Source organism: Diaporthe citri, assembly GCF_014595645.1.
Source record: "Diaporthe citri strain NFHF-8-4 chromosome Unknown scaffold_11, whole genome shotgun sequence".
NCBI lineage: Eukaryota > Fungi > Ascomycota > Sordariomycetes > Diaporthales > Diaporthaceae > Diaporthe > Diaporthe citri.
In genome coordinates, this window is record NW_025064856.1 from 348,880 (window position 1) to 367,199 (window position 18,320).

Below are 18,320 nucleotides of genomic sequence, written 5' to 3' on the forward strand. Positions count from 1 at the left end.
TCCAGTCCCCTCCAGCCTGAAAGTTGAACATTAATATTAGGTACTATCTTAAAACGCAATGCATCACTCCTCAATCTCCTTGTAGACTGGAGGCTCCTTCGCCTTGCCTTTGGTATCCAACCTCCTTAATTTTTCCTCCTTTTCAAACTTCTTCAATGCCTTCTTCTTCTCACGCCTCTCCTTCATCACAACCTTGGCTGTATTCTTCAAAACCCGCCTCCTTGATGCAACAATGCCACCGTCGACCAAAATGTCCACCCCGGTAATGTAGCTTGCGCCTTCCGAGGCCAAGAACTTGATCACGGGGACAACTTCTTCCGGCCTCCCCATTCGTTCCATGGGACCCGACCCCACGAAGGTAGATATATTCGGGCGAGATGCATAGTGGAGAGTCATGTCCGTGTCAATCACCCCCGGCGACACGGTGACTATGCGAACACCCCCGGGGCCGGTCGCAGAGGGCTGAGCCAGATGCCGCGCCATCTTCCTGGCATAAAGCTGCATGCAGCGCTTAGACACCGAGTACGCGGTGTACGGCCACCGCTTGAGCGCCCACAGCGTCGGAGACCGCGCCCCCTTGAGGTGCCTCTTCACAGCGAGGTCCACCGCCGAGTTCTGCACCAGCTTGGCCCCCACCGAGGCGACGAGTATCACGACGCCGCCGGGCTGCTGCATCTCGGGCGCGAGCGCGTCGACCAGGAGCCGGGCGGCGGTGAAGTTGACGTCGAAGATGCGCCTGCCGTCCTTGACGGCCGGGGAGACGCCCGCGGCGTGGACGAGGGCTGATATCTTGCGCCCGCCGAGCGCGGCCTTGATCTGGGCGGGGAAGCCGGCGCGCGTGATGTCGCCCGTCACGGCTGTGATGGAGCGGGTGGACAGGAGGTTCCGGACGGAGTGCATCGCCGCGTCGACGGATTTGAGGTCGCATAGGATGAGGGAACGGCCTTCGAGGGCGAACTCTTGGGCCATGGCTCGTCCTAGGCTGCCGGCGGCCCCTGTTATTACGGCGACGGGCCTGTTGAAATCCGTGTCATTCATAGTGATTGAACTTGGTCAGTACGGTATTGGAAATCAAATATGTTTGACAAGGGAAGTCGCTCGTGAACAGCCTCCTCATAAAGGAGTGTTTATACAGACCAATTCGGGAGTAACTGACCTACCTGCCAGTCCTATTATCGCTTTTTTTATTACCACTGCGCACAACCTCACACAGGTGCAGTTGCTTGGAGCTTTACCATCAAGTGCACGATGTTGGTGTCGATCACAGCCGTCACACGTGCTAGCACTGCCTCTGCCGAGAGCCGTACGTAAGGAGACCGCGTCACGGCCTTGGCTTAGCAAGAACAGGCTCAGCTGAAAACGCTCAGAATTGACCAATCATTGGACTTTGGGTTTTCAACATGAAACTGTGTGCAGGAACGGTACCTGAATTTATGAGATACTAAGTTGTGTGTATGGCGGAGCCAGCTTCTCCATCACACCCTCCTGGCGCAGTCACCTGTCCGAGTCTCAGGCCGACAAGAGGTCTGTTCACTGAGGTTTCAATCAGCTGAAAATCCTTAATGCTGAATCATGGTTGCGATCTAAATCACAAGATTTGCCCGTAGTAGCGGTATCATGTCTCTGGATAGGCTCGATGCAATGGGGGAAGCGAAAAACATGCGGCGTTATACGGGGCTCAATCGTCGAAGAGAATTCGGTTGAAAAGCTCGGGAGAGTACAAGCAGGATATTACAAATCAATAAAGGCTCCAAAATGTAGAGACAATGAGATGATATGCTGTACATTAGCACACTCTATAGCAGCGAGTATGCAGATCTATATATTGTGTATCGATGGTGACAAAGGTCCTGGTCTGATACGCTGCTCAAATTGACCTCTCATCGAAACCAACGGATAAGTTTCCACGGTGTGGCTGTTAATTCCATTTATCAAGCACTGTGTATACCCTTACTCTACCCCACAACTTCAAGTATATGCTCGAATAGTTCATCTGTATCAGGTCCGACAGGGTTGGCCAAGTTCAGAGCCTCCGAAGCGTCAACCGGGGGATATATCAACTGCCTATTGATGTACTCCTTGACCTTTTTGGCCCGATCTCCCGTAAGGCTCACTTTTCTCTCCCATCCCCGTCCAATCACCGCACCGCACGGGCCAAGGTCAAGACAGCAGGCATAGGCGGGCTGTGAGTACTCCACCGTCGGTTCGCCGAGAAGATCTGCCGCCGCATTGTAGCCAGAAACACGGCCAAGCTGTAGAGCATGCTGGCACGACATCAGGGCATGGTGACCTTTGTCGTCTGCGAGAGCGTGGACGGCGTCTCCGGTAGCGTAGATGTGCTCTGTTGACAAGGCGCGAAGAAACTGGTCGACGTGAAGGCGGGAGAAAGAGTCCTTGGGTCCATCGATCTGCTGAGTCAAGGATGTTGCCACCACGCCTGCCGTCCAGATAGTAGTCTTGGTTTCGATACGCTCGCCGGTTGCAAGGGTTAAGCCTTCGGCATCGACAGATGATACCGCCGTTCCGGTCCTGACCTCTACCTGTAAATCCTTCATGGCTTGAGTGATGACTGGTCGAGGCCCTGGTCCAAGCCCCGGACCGATCTCATCTGCGCTCTCAACCATGATGACGCGAGGGTTGGCTATAAGTCCAAGGACACGCTTAGGCAATTCGGCCGCGAGCTCGATGCCGGTGAAGCCTGCCCCACAGACCACGATTGTGTTGCGAGCAGGGCTCTCTGGCAGTGACGAGAGTCGGTTGAGGTGCTCCTCGAGTCTGGTGGCCGAGTCAAAAGAATCGATGTCGAATGCGAACTCACGGAGCCCGGCGGCACCCTGAGGCTGCCTGACCGAACTGCCAGCTGCTAGAATGAGGCGGTCATAGCTGATAGACGTCGTTGGTTCGACGCTCGATGTAGGCTGGGCGTGAACAGTGTGCGCCTTGGTGTCAATGATGTCGACTTTCCCCTGGAAGAACTCGATGCCTGCAGAATCGAGGAGTTCAGCGAGATGGTGCTTCATGCCGGCAGCGTTGGCTTCATATAGTCTCGGACGGAGGACCAAAGACGGCTCGGGAGCGATGACCAGGACTTCGATCCTGTCCTGCTGATTCCTGAGGTTGATCAGGCGCTTGGCTGAAAGAGCGCTCCATAGACCGGCAAAGCCAGCGCCAATGATAACAATTCGGCTCGACATCTTCTGGACGGCTTGAATTAGAATGCAGCTTGGTCGAATATACTGTTCTTGGTTTCGAGAGTTGCTTGATTGAGTCCTAACCATGGAGGAGAGACACTGGATCCAGCCATATATTTGTTCATCCTTTTATTTTCGTACATGGTGGGCTCGGTGCTGTCATCACTAACCAAAAGGTTTGGTGATACCATCCACAGTCATCCACGTCCGGTTGTGGCGAACCGGGTTTCCAATGGGTTGCTTAGTACAAAAATATAGCCTTGGTGGATTTGTTAATAAGTGATGCGTGAAATACGTGCATGCACTATCAGCTTCCAACGCGGGTGTGGGCTCTGACTGGTACACCGGATACCCGCGAGACCGCATCGGATACCCGAATAGCCTATCCGGGCACGTTCCGGCCCTCTCTCTCTCTCTCTCACTCGCAAACCACGGACGAACCTCTATCCAAGCCATGTCCTATATCCAATCCGCATTTTGACCTAACGCCCATGAATACTACCGATACAGCAACATCACAAGCCCGCGGAGCAACGCGCTCATCTTTGGCGTGCCTTCCCTGTCGCTCACGCCATCTGAAGTGCGATGCGACAAGACCACAATGTAACCGATGCTTGGAGGTCGCAAGGCATTGTCAATATGCGCCATCACGCCGCGGTGGCCTGGATCGTGCGGCTCTAGCTGAGAGGCGTAGACGCCTGGCTTTGGCAGGCAGCACAACTGGCCCAGACTCCACGCGCATCCCGTCTTCCCAAACGACGGCCGCCATTGCGGCCGATCAGGAACCAACATCTCGGCTTGTTGAGTTGCCAGACCTGCCCGATGACTTCGACGTACTAGCTGGCAGCATCAGTGACAACGGAAACTCCGCCTCGGTGTCACCACCGAGACTTCGAATGCACGTCGAAGACATCGAGACAGATGCTCTTGTGACCTCGTACTACAGAAACTTCCACAAATTCCACCCGTTCCTTCTGCCTCGGAAAAGCTTGATACGGCGACACAAAGATGCGACAAACCGGCTTGACCTTATACCTCTCATTGCTACTATGCGTCTGGTTGGACACATATACGCCTCCCAAGAATTGCCACCCCAACTGAAGGACCATGCAGAGGCCTGCCTTAGTCAAACACCACCAAAGAGTCCCGTATTGGTTCAGTGCCGTCTACTGTATTCTATTGTGCTGTTCTGGCACAGCCATAAGACTGAAGCCAACCGCGAGATACGAGCTGCAGTGAAGCTCGCCATCGACCTGAAGATGTTCCGTCAAGAATTCGCGAGCGAACATGGTGCCGCAGATCCCGTGTTGATGGAGTGTTGGAGACGGACGTGGTGGATGTTATATATCGTTGACGCCTACTACGCAGGGACTCTGGGGACAATGAACTTTGCCGTCGTCGACGTCGACGCGACAGTGGACCTTCCGTGTGAGGAGCGGGAGTATGAGTTAGAAGTCAGTACTGCAATCCGTTTTGACTATGTTGCGCCTGACCACAGAGCTGATGTATTTCTAGCAAATTCCAGTTCCAAAAACTCTAGAAGACTTCGACTGTCGAGAATTTGCCGACGAAGGCACCTCATTCTCATCGTTCGCATACTTGATCAGCGCCCTCAGATGTGCAGCATTAGCAATATCCATTTCGCCAAAAATCGCGGCCAAGGAGGACTCGGCGGATATGATCCAGTCCGCCGACTCCATCATTGACGGATGGTCTCTGCTATTGCCCAAAGATCGCAAGCAGGTCATGACCAAATCCGGGGACATTGATGAGCTTATGTTCCAAGCGCACCTGCTTATTCATGTGTAAGAATGCCCTATGATCATGCATGCAATAGGTGCGGAAATCTAGACTGACAGTGTGTTCAGAGCTACAATCGGCCTGCACAGACCTTTGTCTGACCTCAAGTTCAACCCAGTAGAAGACGTCTCAAGCTGCGCCCGAGACCCACCCGTCGACAATCCCACACCGGACCTCATCAACGTACACACAGTACGCGTCCTGCGATCTGTGGAGGCGCAGATCCGTCTTCTCGCGTTGCCATCCCGACCGTTCCAGCACACTCCGTTCGTTACCTGCATGGTCAGCGAGGGGACACTGGCCTTGCTCTCAGCCTGTGCTTTCCAGCTGAGTGGAAAGGAACTGGCGATCGCCAGGGACCAGATTCGGTTGACAATTGGCTGTCTTAAAGACCTGGGAGAATTATGGCCGAGAACTGCGAGAAATGTGAAGGAGATACGGACCATTGCTCGTCATGTGCTGGGACTGGGTGGCTCAAGGGCCACTGGCAGTGGCAGCCCGGCTGGGTCGAGTAACGTGCCGAGTCTTTCGGGTGGTGAAAGTCGTGGTAGTCTAGGATCTGATGCTGAGGTTTCCAGTATTGATAACGGTGTTCTAGGCTCATTGGGCTCGATGGAAGATGTCTGTGGATGGTACAACCTGAGCGACCTGGGCCCGGAACTCGAGCAATGGATGGGCGATGGGTTGTGATTCGCCACACCGTTATTTGGAGTGCTTTAAAATATCTAACCTTCCAATAATCGCTTGTTCATCAATTTTACAATGAATAGACCCAGCGCATAATAATTGTGTAACGGAATGCTGCTGAACTTTGTGTTACAGTGCAGACGGAGACCAAATTGCTCGATACAAGGCAGCAACGTTGCCCTTTGGGAACCAACAACACACGAGTTCGAGTAAATGAGAAGAACTGTGGAGTTTTTGAAATTTCCTTACTGGCTGGCCCACAGAGTCCTATTAAGGGAGAAATTCCACTATATCTAGGCATCCATGTGCCCCAGGATGAGGCCACACCAACTGTATAAATAACCAAAGCCTTCTTGCTGCAGCCTAAACTTTCACCTTGCCTGTTAAAAGTAATTCATTTTCAATACTGATTTCGAATCATCTTTACCCATCCTTGAAATCCTATACTTACCCTACGCCACGGAAGCCTTCATTCTTGATTCCTTCTCCTTGTCAATCGGTAGGAAAGCAGAACTGCGCATAGGACCCTGAGGCGGAGTCCAATGTAAGAACATTTTGCAATCTTACAGCCAAACCTCGGAATACTCGAGTCTGAGGAAGAGAGATCAAATACAAACACTCTGAGCCACCTGCAACTTGGCGCCTAACAAAACGTGGCCAACGAGGAAGTCACCAGGAAGAACAGATCTTTCAAATCCGATTAACTAAGCGATAACCCCAATTCAAATCAGAAGACACGTTGAACCAAATCCGGAAAATGACGGCCAACCCGGTTCCTGCTGAAACGCATGACACAGTCCCTCTCGATCTTGGGGACTTCGTGGACTCTGACAATGAGGTTAATATTAAGGCTGAGTTAGAAGACACATTGCAATATTTCATCAGCTACTTCTATCCTATATATATCGGCGATCTTTTAAATCAACGCTATTAAGTTATCCACAAGCTCGGTTAAGGTGGTTTTTCCACTATATAGCTGGCGCATAATCTCGAAACCGGAAAAGATGTGGCACTCAAGGTCCTCGGTTCGGATGGGCATGCCAAGGAGTACAAGACACATCAGCATATCGCACAAAGGGTGCAGGATTGCTCCCGGCTTGTCTTATATCAGGATTAGTTTGTTCTCAGCAGGATGGATGTCAACGTTAAATATAAACATACTATCCTGGTTCTTCCATTACGGGGCCCAAGCCTCTTAACCTTCTATATTAAGATTAAGCAACCTCTTATTTATCGTATATTAGCTGCAAAATAGCTTTTGCAAGCTATTTCTAGTCTCCACAACGCAGATCTAGTGCACAGAGGTAAATCACCCCGCAACTACATATTCTATACTATGGCTTACCAACTTTTCTCTCAAAAGATATTATACTTCCCAACGTTATATGTAGTCTCAATATAAACTTCGGGAAAATATCCACGGCAGAAAAGTACGAGATTCTCAGCCGGCCCCTAAAGGCACGAACACTTAAAGAGGGCCACCAAGCAGTTAGCGAGTTAATCGCACCAGCCAAAATTCCGCTTAATATCTTAAGCTTAAATACCTACCTCTGCAATTTCGGCATTCTTATAAAGCCCAGTACCTTAGCGCCCAATAAGCTCCAATCGCCGGGAGGGTATTACCCCCCTAAGCTCTTCCATGATTTCAAACCCAGCTTCGCTAGTGACATGTAGAGCTATATGGTTGTATTCCTATATCTCTACACAGGGTACCCGGCATTTCCCGAAATGGGCTTTACGGGTAATGTCAACTCTATTGTTGAACGTATTGGAGTGCTCCCGTTGGAGTGGAAGGGTTGCTATATCAATAAAGAAACAGTTGAGGAATCATGGTATGGGGATGCCTCGCAATCGAAGGATATTTTCAGCGCGTTTCTGGATCAGCATAGACCTGATCTTAGTACGAAGGAACATGGACTTTCACTGTCGGTAATTGGGCAAGCTTTTCGGATAAAGCCTGAGGATCGCGTTAAGGCTTCTGATCTTTTAGGAAATAGGGATTTTGAAGATCTAATTAGTATCTATGGGGTGTAAGAGCTGTTAGTGATACAAGTAAAGGGCAACCGGAACTTATAGTGAAAGGATCATATGGAAGGTAGATCAGGTAGTCCTAGTTCAACTATCACAATAGGCTGCTATAAGTACATATGCAATCAACAAATTTAGGTTTAGAATGTGCTCAGACAAAGCTCACCACCACCTTGGGCCCGCGACTCCTCAGTCGGGCGTGTGCCCATGCTTGCTCTGCCTCATCGACGGGGAATGACCTCACTGCCAGCGCTTTGATAGAACCATCATCAAGCATCCCTGACAACTTAGCCAGCCTTTCAGAGCTTGGAGACACGATAAAGTGCTTGTACCGCACGCCAGGGAGGTTGGCAGATTCAGCAGCATCACCTCCCCCAAACGCCCAAGGCGGTGGCGGATCGCCGACCGTGATGATAGCGCCGTCATTTTTGACCGTCTCCCAGGTCTTAGTCAGAATGTCTCCGCCCACGGTATCGAAGACCAGATCTATGTCTTGTATCTGGTGCTCCCAGTCAGGGCTGTTGTAATCGAGCACCCCGCTCGCTCCGAGTCTCCTTCGGGTATCGTTGTGTCGGGATGAGGCCAGGGCAGTGACATGACAGCCATTGAGGTTTGTGGCAATCTGTACAGCCAAAGAGCCAACCGCCCCAGATGCTCCGGTTATGAGTACTCGCATGCCAGGCTTGGCGTTCCCGTGGTCGACAATTGCCTCGCATGCTGTCAGGAATGGGATTGGAAGTGCTGCAGCCTCCTCGTGAGACAAAGATGCCGGCTTCGCTGCGACTTCGTCAGCGAGACAAATGGCGTATTCAGCCTGGCCTTCTCCGCGGGCTGCTGCGATGAATGCAAAGACTTCTTGGCCGACTTCCAGTGGTCCATGGTAGTCGGGGCCGGTGGCGGACACAATACCCGACACCTCGTGGCCTGGGATCCGAGTCGCGGTGCTGTAAAGTTCGGGCCAGAGAACCTCGTCTCCGGTGATTCCGGCGGCGTAGACTTTGATGAGGATTTCATTGTTGCAAGGGGTGGGCTTTGTCACTGAGTGGTTGATAATGACTTTAGGGGATGAGACGTCCCCAAGAATTTGTATGGCCTTCATCATTGGGGCTATGGTGAAGGCGATGCTAAATTGATAGAATGTGTGGGAAGGAACAAGGGAAATTCATTATATATGATATCCAGCCATATCGAGGGCACTTTATAGCATCCCTGCTGCCTTTGGGCTTTGTGAATAATGTCGGGAACCCGCCGGAAAGACGTACCACACCATCCCATTCCGAGGTCTAGGCTACTGCTGACAAGGGCGGCACCTGTCAGGAACGGAATTCTCACTGAGAAGGGCTCTCGTATGAGACGCGCTACAAGAACAAAGTGATCGAGACTGCATCAGGCGCAGAATGCGGGAAGATGATCGATTACCCGGATACCCGCCCGCGGCCTGGTACTGCCCGCCTCCTTCGGGCTTCGCCGACTCGGAGCCCGGTAGGTTGTCCGCCGTCCATTGTACTGACCGGCAAGCAGCTGCTGAGATTGAACATATTTATCTTGTAACAAATCTCCCAAGTGATATTGCAATTACATGAGCCAGTGCTCAACAGTGTACCATTTACTCTAAAAACCCTCATACCAAACGCCATCTCATAAAAGCAGTAAGTCGCTGCACGACCAGGTCCAAAAGTCAAGAAGCTATATCAATAAAGCTCATCATGGACTCCAAGGATCGCGAGACCCAGTGAGTGGTACCCTGAAAATTTCCTGGAATTAAGAATGACAGTACACTAAACACCGACGCCCGCCTAGGTCTCGCCCACGAGAGACCGTCAAAGTCCTCTACGACCACGCCCTCCAAAACGCGCCAGGCAAGTCAATTGTCGGCCTCGAGGTCATCTACCCGCCAGGCGGCTTCACGCCTCCCCACAGGCACGCGGGGGCCACCGTCGTGGCGCGCGTGACCGAGGGAGCCATATTGAGCGGTATGAATGGAGAGCCGCCGCGGGTGTACGAGGTGGACGAGAGCTTTGTGGAGACGCCCGGCTGTCACCACACTGTTGGGGAGAACACTAGCCGTGAGAGGCCTGCAAGGCTTGTTGCGGTGTTTGTTGTGGATACTGAGGTTGTGAGGAAGGGGTATGAGAATCTTACGGTGATTGATGAGGGGTGGTGATGCCGGCTTGTTTCAGATATTCGCCTTTGTTGGGATCAATGTCAAGTAAATTACCCGTTGTTAGACCGTTATGTGGAAACGAAGAGTGCCACCATAGGCAGGTCTACGAAACTTGCGTGATCATTTTTAGACGTCATTACGAATGGGTAATATCATCACGAAGGCCTTGAAGACCATCCGGATGCAACTTTGAACAGGGGCGCCAAGAAGAAATTCGAACGCATGTGAAATTGTAGTCTTCCCCCAAGCCATCGCGGCTTGTAGCACTTCGATCTGCATCCACCAAGATCAGGGTATCTATTGTTGGACCGCAAAAGGTCTCTCGAGCCGCACAAGATGTGCTAACACACAATTCAACTCAACTGGCCTAGGCCATCTTCTCCTCATCATGCTGCACCAGCACGCCAATCCCTCCCTGGGACGACGAGCCAGTATCCCCATGGCCAGCACCACCCTTCTCCTCGTCGCTGGGCCGTGGCTGGCCACGACCGTGGGCACGCCCCTCCTCGGTGTCGGAATAGTCGACCAGCAGCTCGCCGTTCTTGCCGTAGCGCCTCGGCTCGACCTTCGCCTGGTGCACGGCCTGGAAGACGCCCTTCCAGCCCGGCGAGACCTTGTGGAAGATGCTGTCCATCTCCTCGAGGCTGCGGTAGGCTGTCTCCGGGTAGAAGAAGTAAACCGAGGGCACCATGAACGCATTAATGACGGCGAAGATGATGTAGGTCTGGTAGCCGATGGTGTCGAAGGCGACGGGGGTGATCATGACAACCATGAAGTTGAAGATCCAGTTGCCGGACGTCGAGAGAGCGTTGGCTGGCGCGCGGATGCGCAGCGGCACGATCTCGGCCGGGTACAGCCAGGTCATGCCGAGCCAGCCGACCGCGAAGAAGGAGTTGAAGACGAAGAGGAAGACGATGCCCGCGATCCCGGCGCCCTTGCTGCCCTTTTCGGATTCCGAGTTCACGCCCGCCAGGATCGCCATGGTGGCCGCCTGGCCCACTGCGCCGAAGAGCATGAGCTTCCTGCGGCCGACGCGCTCCACGAGGAAGACCGCTGGCCAGGAGGCGAGGAAATATTCTGTGCCGTTGAGGGCGGCAAGGAGACGGGACATGAAGTCGGACATGCCAAGTTTGCTGTAGATAACGGCCGCGTAGTACGTGATGAGGTTGATGCCCGAGATCTGCTGGAACATTTGGTTGATATAGGCGAGCAGCGTGCGGTGCAGATTGCGGTCCTTGCCCATTGTGAACAGATCGGCGAACGTGCCCTTGGACATCTCGAGAACCGTGTCCTTGATCTCGTTGAACTCGCTGTGGATGATCTTGTCGTTGACGTCCACGTCGTTCAAGGCGGCGAGGACCTCCCGGGCATCGTCCTCACGCCCCTTGAGGATAAGCCACCGAGGAGATTCGGGAAGACCCCATATGAAGGCGAGAATAAAAATACAGAAGACGATCTGAAAGGCCAGCGGGAATCGCCAGGCCACGGAGCCGGGGGCAAAGGAAAGCCCCAGATCGATCCAGTATGATATCATGATACCGCCTGTAATCAGGGCACCCTCAACCATGACGAGCTTGCCGCGCTTGTGAGCATGGGACGTCTCGGACTGCCAGGTGGGGACGGTGGAGGTGTTGCCCCCGTTTCCTAGACCAGTGATGATCCTGCCGATGATGAAGTGGTCAAGGGAGAATGCAGAAGCCTGGAGGATGGCGCCAACAAGCATGATGGAGGTTCCCAGCATGATCATTTTCTTGCGACCGAGGGGATTGCTGATGAAGATGGCGATGACTGCGCCGAGGAAGCATCCCAAATTGTACGATGCTACGGCGATGCCTTGGTAAGTGGAGCGGGTAGCAGAGTCTGGGCCGGCAGCCGGGTCGATGTCGGGGAACTGCGCGAGGAAGACGGGCAGGGTCAAGATACCACCCATGACACCTTGATCTAGAATAAAGGTCAGCTGTGATTCCTGGCACTTTCGACAGAGGCCGTCGAGGTCGTACCGTATCCGAAAAGCAGGAAGTCGCAGCCTGCAATGATGCCGACAGCATAGTTCAGGGCGTTGCCCCTGAGGCCGAAGAATTTCTTCATGGTGAAGATATTTGGTATGGTTTGAAAGAAGCAGAGACGGACTGTGGATAGCTGACAGCTATCCCAATGCAAAATATTGCTGTTCAAAGGCTGATGCGAATGGACACCTGGGTTAGGCCTGGTGAAGGAGGCGAGGTTGAATGTTATATGATGGGCAAGGTGAGCATGTCTGTTCTACTGTGGTATTATGCCGCTGCAAGTGTGCTTGGTATTTCTGGGGTTTGGGTTTGGATTGGATCGGGGAAGGCGATGGGAGACCGGGATGGCTCTGGGGTCGATTGGTGGTGTCAGCACCATGAATCAAACTAAGATTGTCGTCGAGGTGTGATTCCAGCTTCGGGTTTCCATAAGAGGGAACCAAGTCTTGAAGAAGAGGCAAATGCCTGTAGAGGAGGCTAAATGATGCAGCCGAGCCGAAGTGCTGGGTGAGTTTCGAGACCAGACGGCGCGAGGGCGAAGTGAGGATTTATAACCAGCGTGTCGAGCGAACCACGCACGTCGCCGCTTGGACGGGTTCACTGCACAGACGGGTGAGCCAAAAAAATCCAAATTGTCGGGTGAGGGTACAATGGCGGCGTACCTGCCGGTAGAGGGACGTGAGTGGACGGAGGCCAGTGAGATGGATTGGCGGGTTGCCAAAAAGGGAAATCCGGTGGTCAGTCCTTGGGGCAGGAGGAGGAGGGGGCCCCCTTGGCGACTGTCTGGGGTTTGGGGCCTGGGGATTTAGACTCATACCACTGCTACGGCAGGCTACGACGGTGGTCTTGGGTTCCTGAGCACCCATTATTACTGTATTGATATTGGTGGTAAGAGCGGTCATAGGCCAGAGTTATTACCTATGCCCAGATGTGGAGACTGTCCATCTGAGCATCTGCCCACGGACGGGTCCGGGGTTGAAAAGCTGGGGGAGAAATTGGGGAGAGATGGGGAAGGAGCGACGTCATGTCAAGTAGGGCAGTCGCAGTGGCGCCCGACCGCGAGTGGGCCCTGAGTCCTGTGTTTCTCTCCCTAGTGGTAAGAATTACGCGTGCGATGCATGTATCATATATTACAATCCAATTTTCTTCGAATCTTTGAAGGTGTCTGCTGATAGTTGCATTGCAGGTGCTGCCACAGTCTAGCTGCTGGGTCCTGGGCTACACATGAGATGGTGTCGATGGAAAAGCCCAAGCTGGGAGGTCAAGGCGAGATGGGAGAGGCGGTGGCCACTGGCCCAACCTGGTGACAACGTGGTGATCTGCAATCAATCATTCGACAAATGCAACTCATCGGGGCTTGTCTTCGCATCATGCAAATGGGAAAGTCAATTCAGCCGTTGACGATCCAAGTGACAGATACGGCGCATCTCTGTGCGTCGTCCAAAAGTTCTGGCCCACGGAGATCGGCTGGAGGCTGAATGCACACACAAGTATGTCACACGCAGATTTTCCCTCACCTGTTGATCTGAGCTCACACCTCTGTGGATGAATCTGTTGGTTGTTGATCATTCATCTTCTTCACCAGCCGCCACGCACAACATCTTCTTTCCTTCCCGCCTCCTCCCCGTGCTGGCCAAAACCGCAAGTCCAAGCGCGGCATCGGCAACTCAAAACCCATAGACCTGACGTCATGGCATCCCGAAATGCTGCGGGTCCGCTCTTTCCCCATGAAAAAATGCCCGGACTTTGGCCGACGGATGAATGCTCTTTCCCCACGCTGGGCCTTCTGTGCTCGACTCCCCGAACCCTGGGGCCTGAAATCGGGTGGGTGATGAAACACAGCTGCAGCAAACAAGCTCGTGGTGGCCCAAGCAGTGGAGTGTGCTCTGTTCCCTCAGCAGCACAGATCTACACCTCGCCGGGGTAATAAACGTTATTTTTTGAAGTCGTGACCCACATGACCCACATGTGGTGGAGCGGTCACCCTTTCTAGCAATTTCTATGGTGGAAGGACTTAAGCAGACCACTCCACTTTTAAGAGATAACATTCGCTACCTTAACTTCCATATAATCTAGTGGTTGGATTACGTACCTTAGGTTATGTGGGGCTGGTGGGGCAGTACCTAGGCAAATAACGTTTATTACCCCGGTAGAGGTGTACATGTATCAGGCCACGAGGCTCTTCATTTGAGTGTGTATCCTGGTTGATATCGCCGTTCTGCCTCTGAACATGTCGTGATCCTTCGACCCTCCAAGGCCAGGCATGCTCATAATTAATATCAAAAAACCTGCTGGCGAAGGCTTGGACGACTCGGGCAACCGCGGCAACTTCCTCAAGAGCGCAGACGCGATCCATGCCACAAACCATGGCCCTCGCTCGCAGGAATGCCTCGTCTCCACAACACCCCACGAACGCTCGTCGCGGTGGGTACTCTCGTTTCTGTCCAGCAACGAGCATCTTGCTTGCCAGCCACACGGCCAGCCTCATCTCGACCTGCAGTGCATACCGCCCGGGTGAGGTCGTCATTCTCGGCCTTTTTGCGGCGGCGGCGGGCCCCGGGCTGGCCTCCCACGCGGCGGAATACATGGGATCGTCGGGTCTCCTCCACATGTTCTCATCCAAAACCGCCGAGATGCACGATCTGATAGACAAAGTCGAGATCTCAGGCGCAGGAATCAACAAGCCCAGACCCACTCGGCGACGATCCTGACCGAACCGCCTGACATGGTATCGACTGCAGTTTCGGAGCGACTGTTGATTATCAAGGCCACGCGCGCCGACGCTGAGGCAGGCCTTCCGAGACCAGCATGCGGGAACGGCACGCCTGCCGGCGTCCTTGGGACGTTCAGGCCAGCCATGTTGAGGTTGTGGCGACCTAATTTCGCGACCTAGAACTGTCAATATTTCTTGTCGGCGCGCATGGCTTCAAAGCCATCATTCTGGCCGTTTTCTTCACCACCATGCACGACATGCCTCCTGTGGCCCCAATCTCTCTCCAGACTTCATCTTCACACCGAGCACACCTGCTACGGAGCAACCACCACTGCCCACCAGCACGGCTGGCCACTCGCCGGTCAACTACGTCAGCCCTGCTCTCGAATCCGACAAGCGCCAGAGCAAGTTGCCCAAAAAAAAATGGATACTGGTCTGTCATGGCTACAGGGCTTAGTAGAAATCGCTTGTGGTCAGCATCTGATCGCTCAAGCTCGAGGCATCGAGACTCACTCACAGCTGTCGGTCACCACACAGAGTTGCTCAACTGTAATCTGCACCTCGTCAGCGCTCGTTAACAGGGAATACAAGTCTCAATTAAATTGCAATAATTCCTTTCCCTCACACAAGTCGCTCTGGTTAAACTGACTTTTGGCCCTTTTGCTGCCCAAATGTTGGACGCTGACCTGAAGGTGCAATAAGCAAGCGATTCGGTTCTTGCCCGGGCCGTTGTTCAGTCACTCGAATCCCAGGTCGTCTTGGGTCACACCTTTTCTCATTAAATTTACCATTATTGATTGGTTATAGTATGTACACTCGTGGCTCCTGGGTATATCTCCTATTCCTGGTCATACAGGTTTCTCTTGCCCACGAAAGTCCCGTTCTCGGACTTGTCCGAATAGAATGTCACAGCATCCGTCGAGTTGTCGTATTTCGACGCAGTACCGCACTTATCAGAGAATCCGCTGAACTTATCCGCCCGGTCCTGCACCCACGTCTCAAAGGTCGACCTGGAGCAGGTGGTCCCGGGCCCGTCACCACAGTCGGGCAGCGGCTGCGGGGCGTTATTGACCAGCACGCGGTAGTAGTCCCCGTCGTCGTAGCCGTAGCTGCCAGTGCAGTTAAGCCTTTCAAAAGCAATATTCGTCATGAAGGGCAGGACGCGGCTGCTCTTCCAGGCACGGCGGTGGTTAATTCTGTCTGAGGGCATAGTGTCGTTGATGGTAGCCTCGGAGCCACCAAAGGCCGAGTTGTTGAACAGCCCCATGGCCACCAGCACCGTCGGTGGCAGCTCGCGGTGTGTGAAGCTGACGTACAGGTCCTGCACGTCTGGGCTGCCCGGCTCCGCCATGAGGAGCCCGGCCGTGGCGTTGACCCAGGGAAGCCCGATGGGTCCGCTCACCTCGCTGCCGTATCCGGTGTTATAATGGTACTGGACGTCGGCCGTGTACTCCCAAGCTAGCCAGTCGTCCGGGCTAAACAGATCGAGGTCGCAGAACGGGGAGCTGCCTCGGATGACGGACTCATAACCGCACAGCTGCATCATCCCGTACACATCTTGGGCCGTGAAGTTGAACTCGGGGGCGGCGGCGTTGAGCCTCGCCATGATGGGCTTGGTGAATTTCTTCAGGTACACGCTGCTCTGGTCGCTGCCCGCACTGGAGCTGTACTTGGGGCAAGCGGTATATGGGGTTAAGTTGTCGGCGCCGCCCTCCTTGCTCTCGTACACGGACACCAGGCTGATGGTATCGTCTTGGCCGGCGGGCTCGAAGCCACGGATCAGGGCCTTGGCCGACTCGTATGTCCGCTCGGCCGAGCTCGTCCAGATCTTCTTGGGCAGCTTCAGGTTGGGGTAGCGGAAGGACATACTGGCGCCGAGCTCGGTGGCCTCGAGCTTGCCGACGCGGGTCAGCAGCTCGCTCTCGGCCTCGCTGATGGGCGGCGACCACTTGTTGAGGAAGCTGAGGTCGGGGATTTTGGACCAGTCGATCGAGGTGATGTTCTGGAACTTGGAGATGAAGGGCTCCATATACTCCTCGTAGTCGAAGTCATTGGCATAGATGGCAGCATGGCGCACCAGGTAGGCTGCGCGGACGGGCGTGCATCCTTGAGGCGCCGAAGGGTCTATCTCCGGGTCGAGGGGTTCGAAATAGGGAGCCACGCCACCCAGGTGTTCGAGGGGGTTGAAGTGGTAGTCGCTGAACAGAGGCACGGCGGCTTGGGTGAGCGGAAGCAGGAGGGCTCCCCCCAGCAGGTTGGAGGCCACATGCATCGTAGGAGCTGGCTCAAAGGCGGAGGTTAGGTGTGAGGGCGGGAGATCTTGAGCTGAGATGAGATGAGCTGGCCAAGGTCGACCGTCCTGGGAGGCGGCCGGGAGGAGAACAAGCATTTTGTAGCTCGCAGGTCAAGCTTTGTTCTCCAGCCAGGTGATCCCAGCTCCGTGTGAACGACCAAGGCAAAGGCCGGTCAAAGGGCCAGAAGCCAGGAGAGGCAAGGCACAGACAGGGCTGTGGTACCAGTCTGATGTCAAAGGGCCGTTCTGGCTATCCCATTGGAGCCACTGTTTACGTCTGTTCACCTTAGATTGCCATCGCATCTCCCAACGAGATTGGGATGACGACATCGGGCGCAACGTTCCCAGGCACGGGCGCCCAGTCGGGAGCTGTCGGCAGTGGGCCGCGCTCCCTCTGTGCGCTGCCCTGCGGGTGCGGGGACCCGCCTGCCAGCGCTACGCAAAGGTCCAGTTAAGCTTCGCCCGCCCCTGGAAATCATCCGAAGCCCACCTCTGCGCCGATCTGCCGGTGCCACTGTGCTGTGATTGAGATCAGACGTCATGTTGAGCTCAGCGCTCAGCCCAAATTTCTCTACCTTGCTGACCGCCTGGATGTTTGGTCATATCTACATATTTCTTCTTCTCCCCTGCCAGACCAGGGAGCTTGATTTCCACACCGAAGATATTGTTGACCTGGATATATGTGGCCAGCGCCCAGACCTTTTCTCTCGTCATAGGCACAGGCATGTTTTCCTGCGGGCTTTCTCGCTACCAACCCGTCTGGAAAGGGGCATCTCGATTGCGGCGCGGTCCGGTCCTGACGCGTCGCTCGTGTTTGTGCCTCGCTTTCTCGACCACAGGAGCCTGGCTTGTCGGCTGTCTGCGTGGTACTACGATTAGGATGGGACCGCTGAAGTTCCAATACTCGGGCTAATTCGCAAAACTGCCAACCACTCCTCATCGACCGTTTGTCCCACATAAGGCCCAGACTAACCGGTCGGCCTGCGCTGTCAATGGGATACTGGACATTCTCAACCTCTACCTGATTTCAAAGGAAGACTGCTTGCTGCCCGAATGACTATCCGAGCTGTTCAATTCCTCAATGCTGGTTAGGAAGCGCGTCAAGACACAACCCCATCGTCCTCCATTTTCTTCGCTTCTCACGTCTTCTCAGTTATATCTTATGTTTTAGCACAGGATCGAGCGTATTATCCTTACCTAGGCATATACACCCGGTATCGATGTGACTTGTTGACTCGAGAATCTACTGCTTGCATTTCTCGCAGCCCTGATGCCGTGTTGTGGTTCAATCGTAACAACGTCCGCTGGCTTGTAATTGAGTGTGGACGTTTAACGCGCTACACCACCCTTCATGATCCCCCAGAAGTGTATCAGATGTTCTGGGAACTTCATACTGACAGCCAGACCGACTTGTTCAGCTTACAGCAACGTCTAGCCA

At 53.8% G+C, this 18,320-nt stretch overlaps 8 protein-coding genes across 8 annotated transcripts; 2 read left to right on the forward strand and 6 right to left on the reverse strand.

The window, feature by feature from the left end:
* Positions 1–63: 63 nt before the first annotated feature.
* Positions 64–1,038, reverse strand: INS49_003876 (uncharacterized protein; the record flags this gene model as incomplete). The annotated part of the gene is made up of 1 exon (XM_043164666.1): positions 64–1,038. The coding sequence occupies one exon, from the start codon at positions 1,036–1,038 to the stop codon at positions 64–66; it is 975 nt and encodes a 324-aa protein (XP_043018316.1).
* Positions 1,039–1,955: 917 nt separating this feature from the next.
* INS49_003877 (uncharacterized protein) lies at positions 1,956–3,194 on the reverse strand (the record flags this gene model as incomplete). The annotated part of the gene is made up of 1 exon (XM_043164667.1): positions 1,956–3,194. The coding sequence occupies one exon, from the start codon at positions 3,192–3,194 to the stop codon at positions 1,956–1,958; it is 1,239 nt and encodes a 412-aa protein (XP_043018317.1).
* A 1,256-nt stretch (positions 3,195–4,450) lies between these two features.
* On the forward strand, positions 4,451–5,681 carry INS49_003878 (uncharacterized protein; the record flags this gene model as incomplete). Its single annotated transcript, XM_043164668.1, has 3 exons — positions 4,451–4,645; positions 4,707–4,996; positions 5,060–5,681. 3 exons carry the CDS (start codon positions 4,451–4,453, stop codon positions 5,679–5,681), a joined length of 1,107 nt encoding a protein of 368 aa, XP_043018318.1.
* Positions 5,682–7,857: 2,176 nt separating this feature from the next.
* On the reverse strand, positions 7,858–8,805 carry INS49_003879 (uncharacterized protein; the record flags this gene model as incomplete). The annotated part of the gene is made up of 1 exon (XM_043164669.1): positions 7,858–8,805. The coding sequence occupies one exon, from the start codon at positions 8,803–8,805 to the stop codon at positions 7,858–7,860; it is 948 nt and encodes a 315-aa protein (XP_043018319.1).
* Positions 8,806–9,412: 607 nt separating this feature from the next.
* INS49_003880 (uncharacterized protein) lies at positions 9,413–9,870 on the forward strand (the record flags this gene model as incomplete). Its single annotated transcript, XM_043164670.1, has 2 exons — positions 9,413–9,438; positions 9,507–9,870. 2 exons carry the CDS (start codon positions 9,413–9,415, stop codon positions 9,868–9,870), a joined length of 390 nt encoding a protein of 129 aa, XP_043018320.1.
* A 367-nt stretch (positions 9,871–10,237) lies between these two features.
* INS49_003881 (uncharacterized protein) lies at positions 10,238–11,958 on the reverse strand (the record flags this gene model as incomplete). Its single annotated transcript, XM_043164671.1, has 2 exons — positions 10,238–11,811; positions 11,871–11,958. 2 exons carry the CDS (start codon positions 11,956–11,958, stop codon positions 10,238–10,240), a joined length of 1,662 nt encoding a protein of 553 aa, XP_043018321.1.
* Positions 11,959–15,427: 3,469 nt separating this feature from the next.
* Positions 15,428–16,978, reverse strand: INS49_003882 (uncharacterized protein; the record flags this gene model as incomplete). The annotated part of the gene is made up of 1 exon (XM_043164672.1): positions 15,428–16,978. One exon carries the CDS (start codon positions 16,976–16,978, stop codon positions 15,428–15,430), a length of 1,551 nt encoding a protein of 516 aa, XP_043018322.1.
* Positions 16,979–17,168: 190 nt separating this feature from the next.
* On the reverse strand, positions 17,169–17,608 carry INS49_003883 (uncharacterized protein; the record flags this gene model as incomplete). The annotated part of the gene is made up of 2 exons (XM_043164673.1): positions 17,169–17,317; positions 17,467–17,608. The coding sequence occupies 2 exons, from the start codon at positions 17,606–17,608 to the stop codon at positions 17,169–17,171; spliced, it is 291 nt and encodes a 96-aa protein (XP_043018323.1).
* Positions 17,609–18,320: the final 712 nt, after the last annotated feature.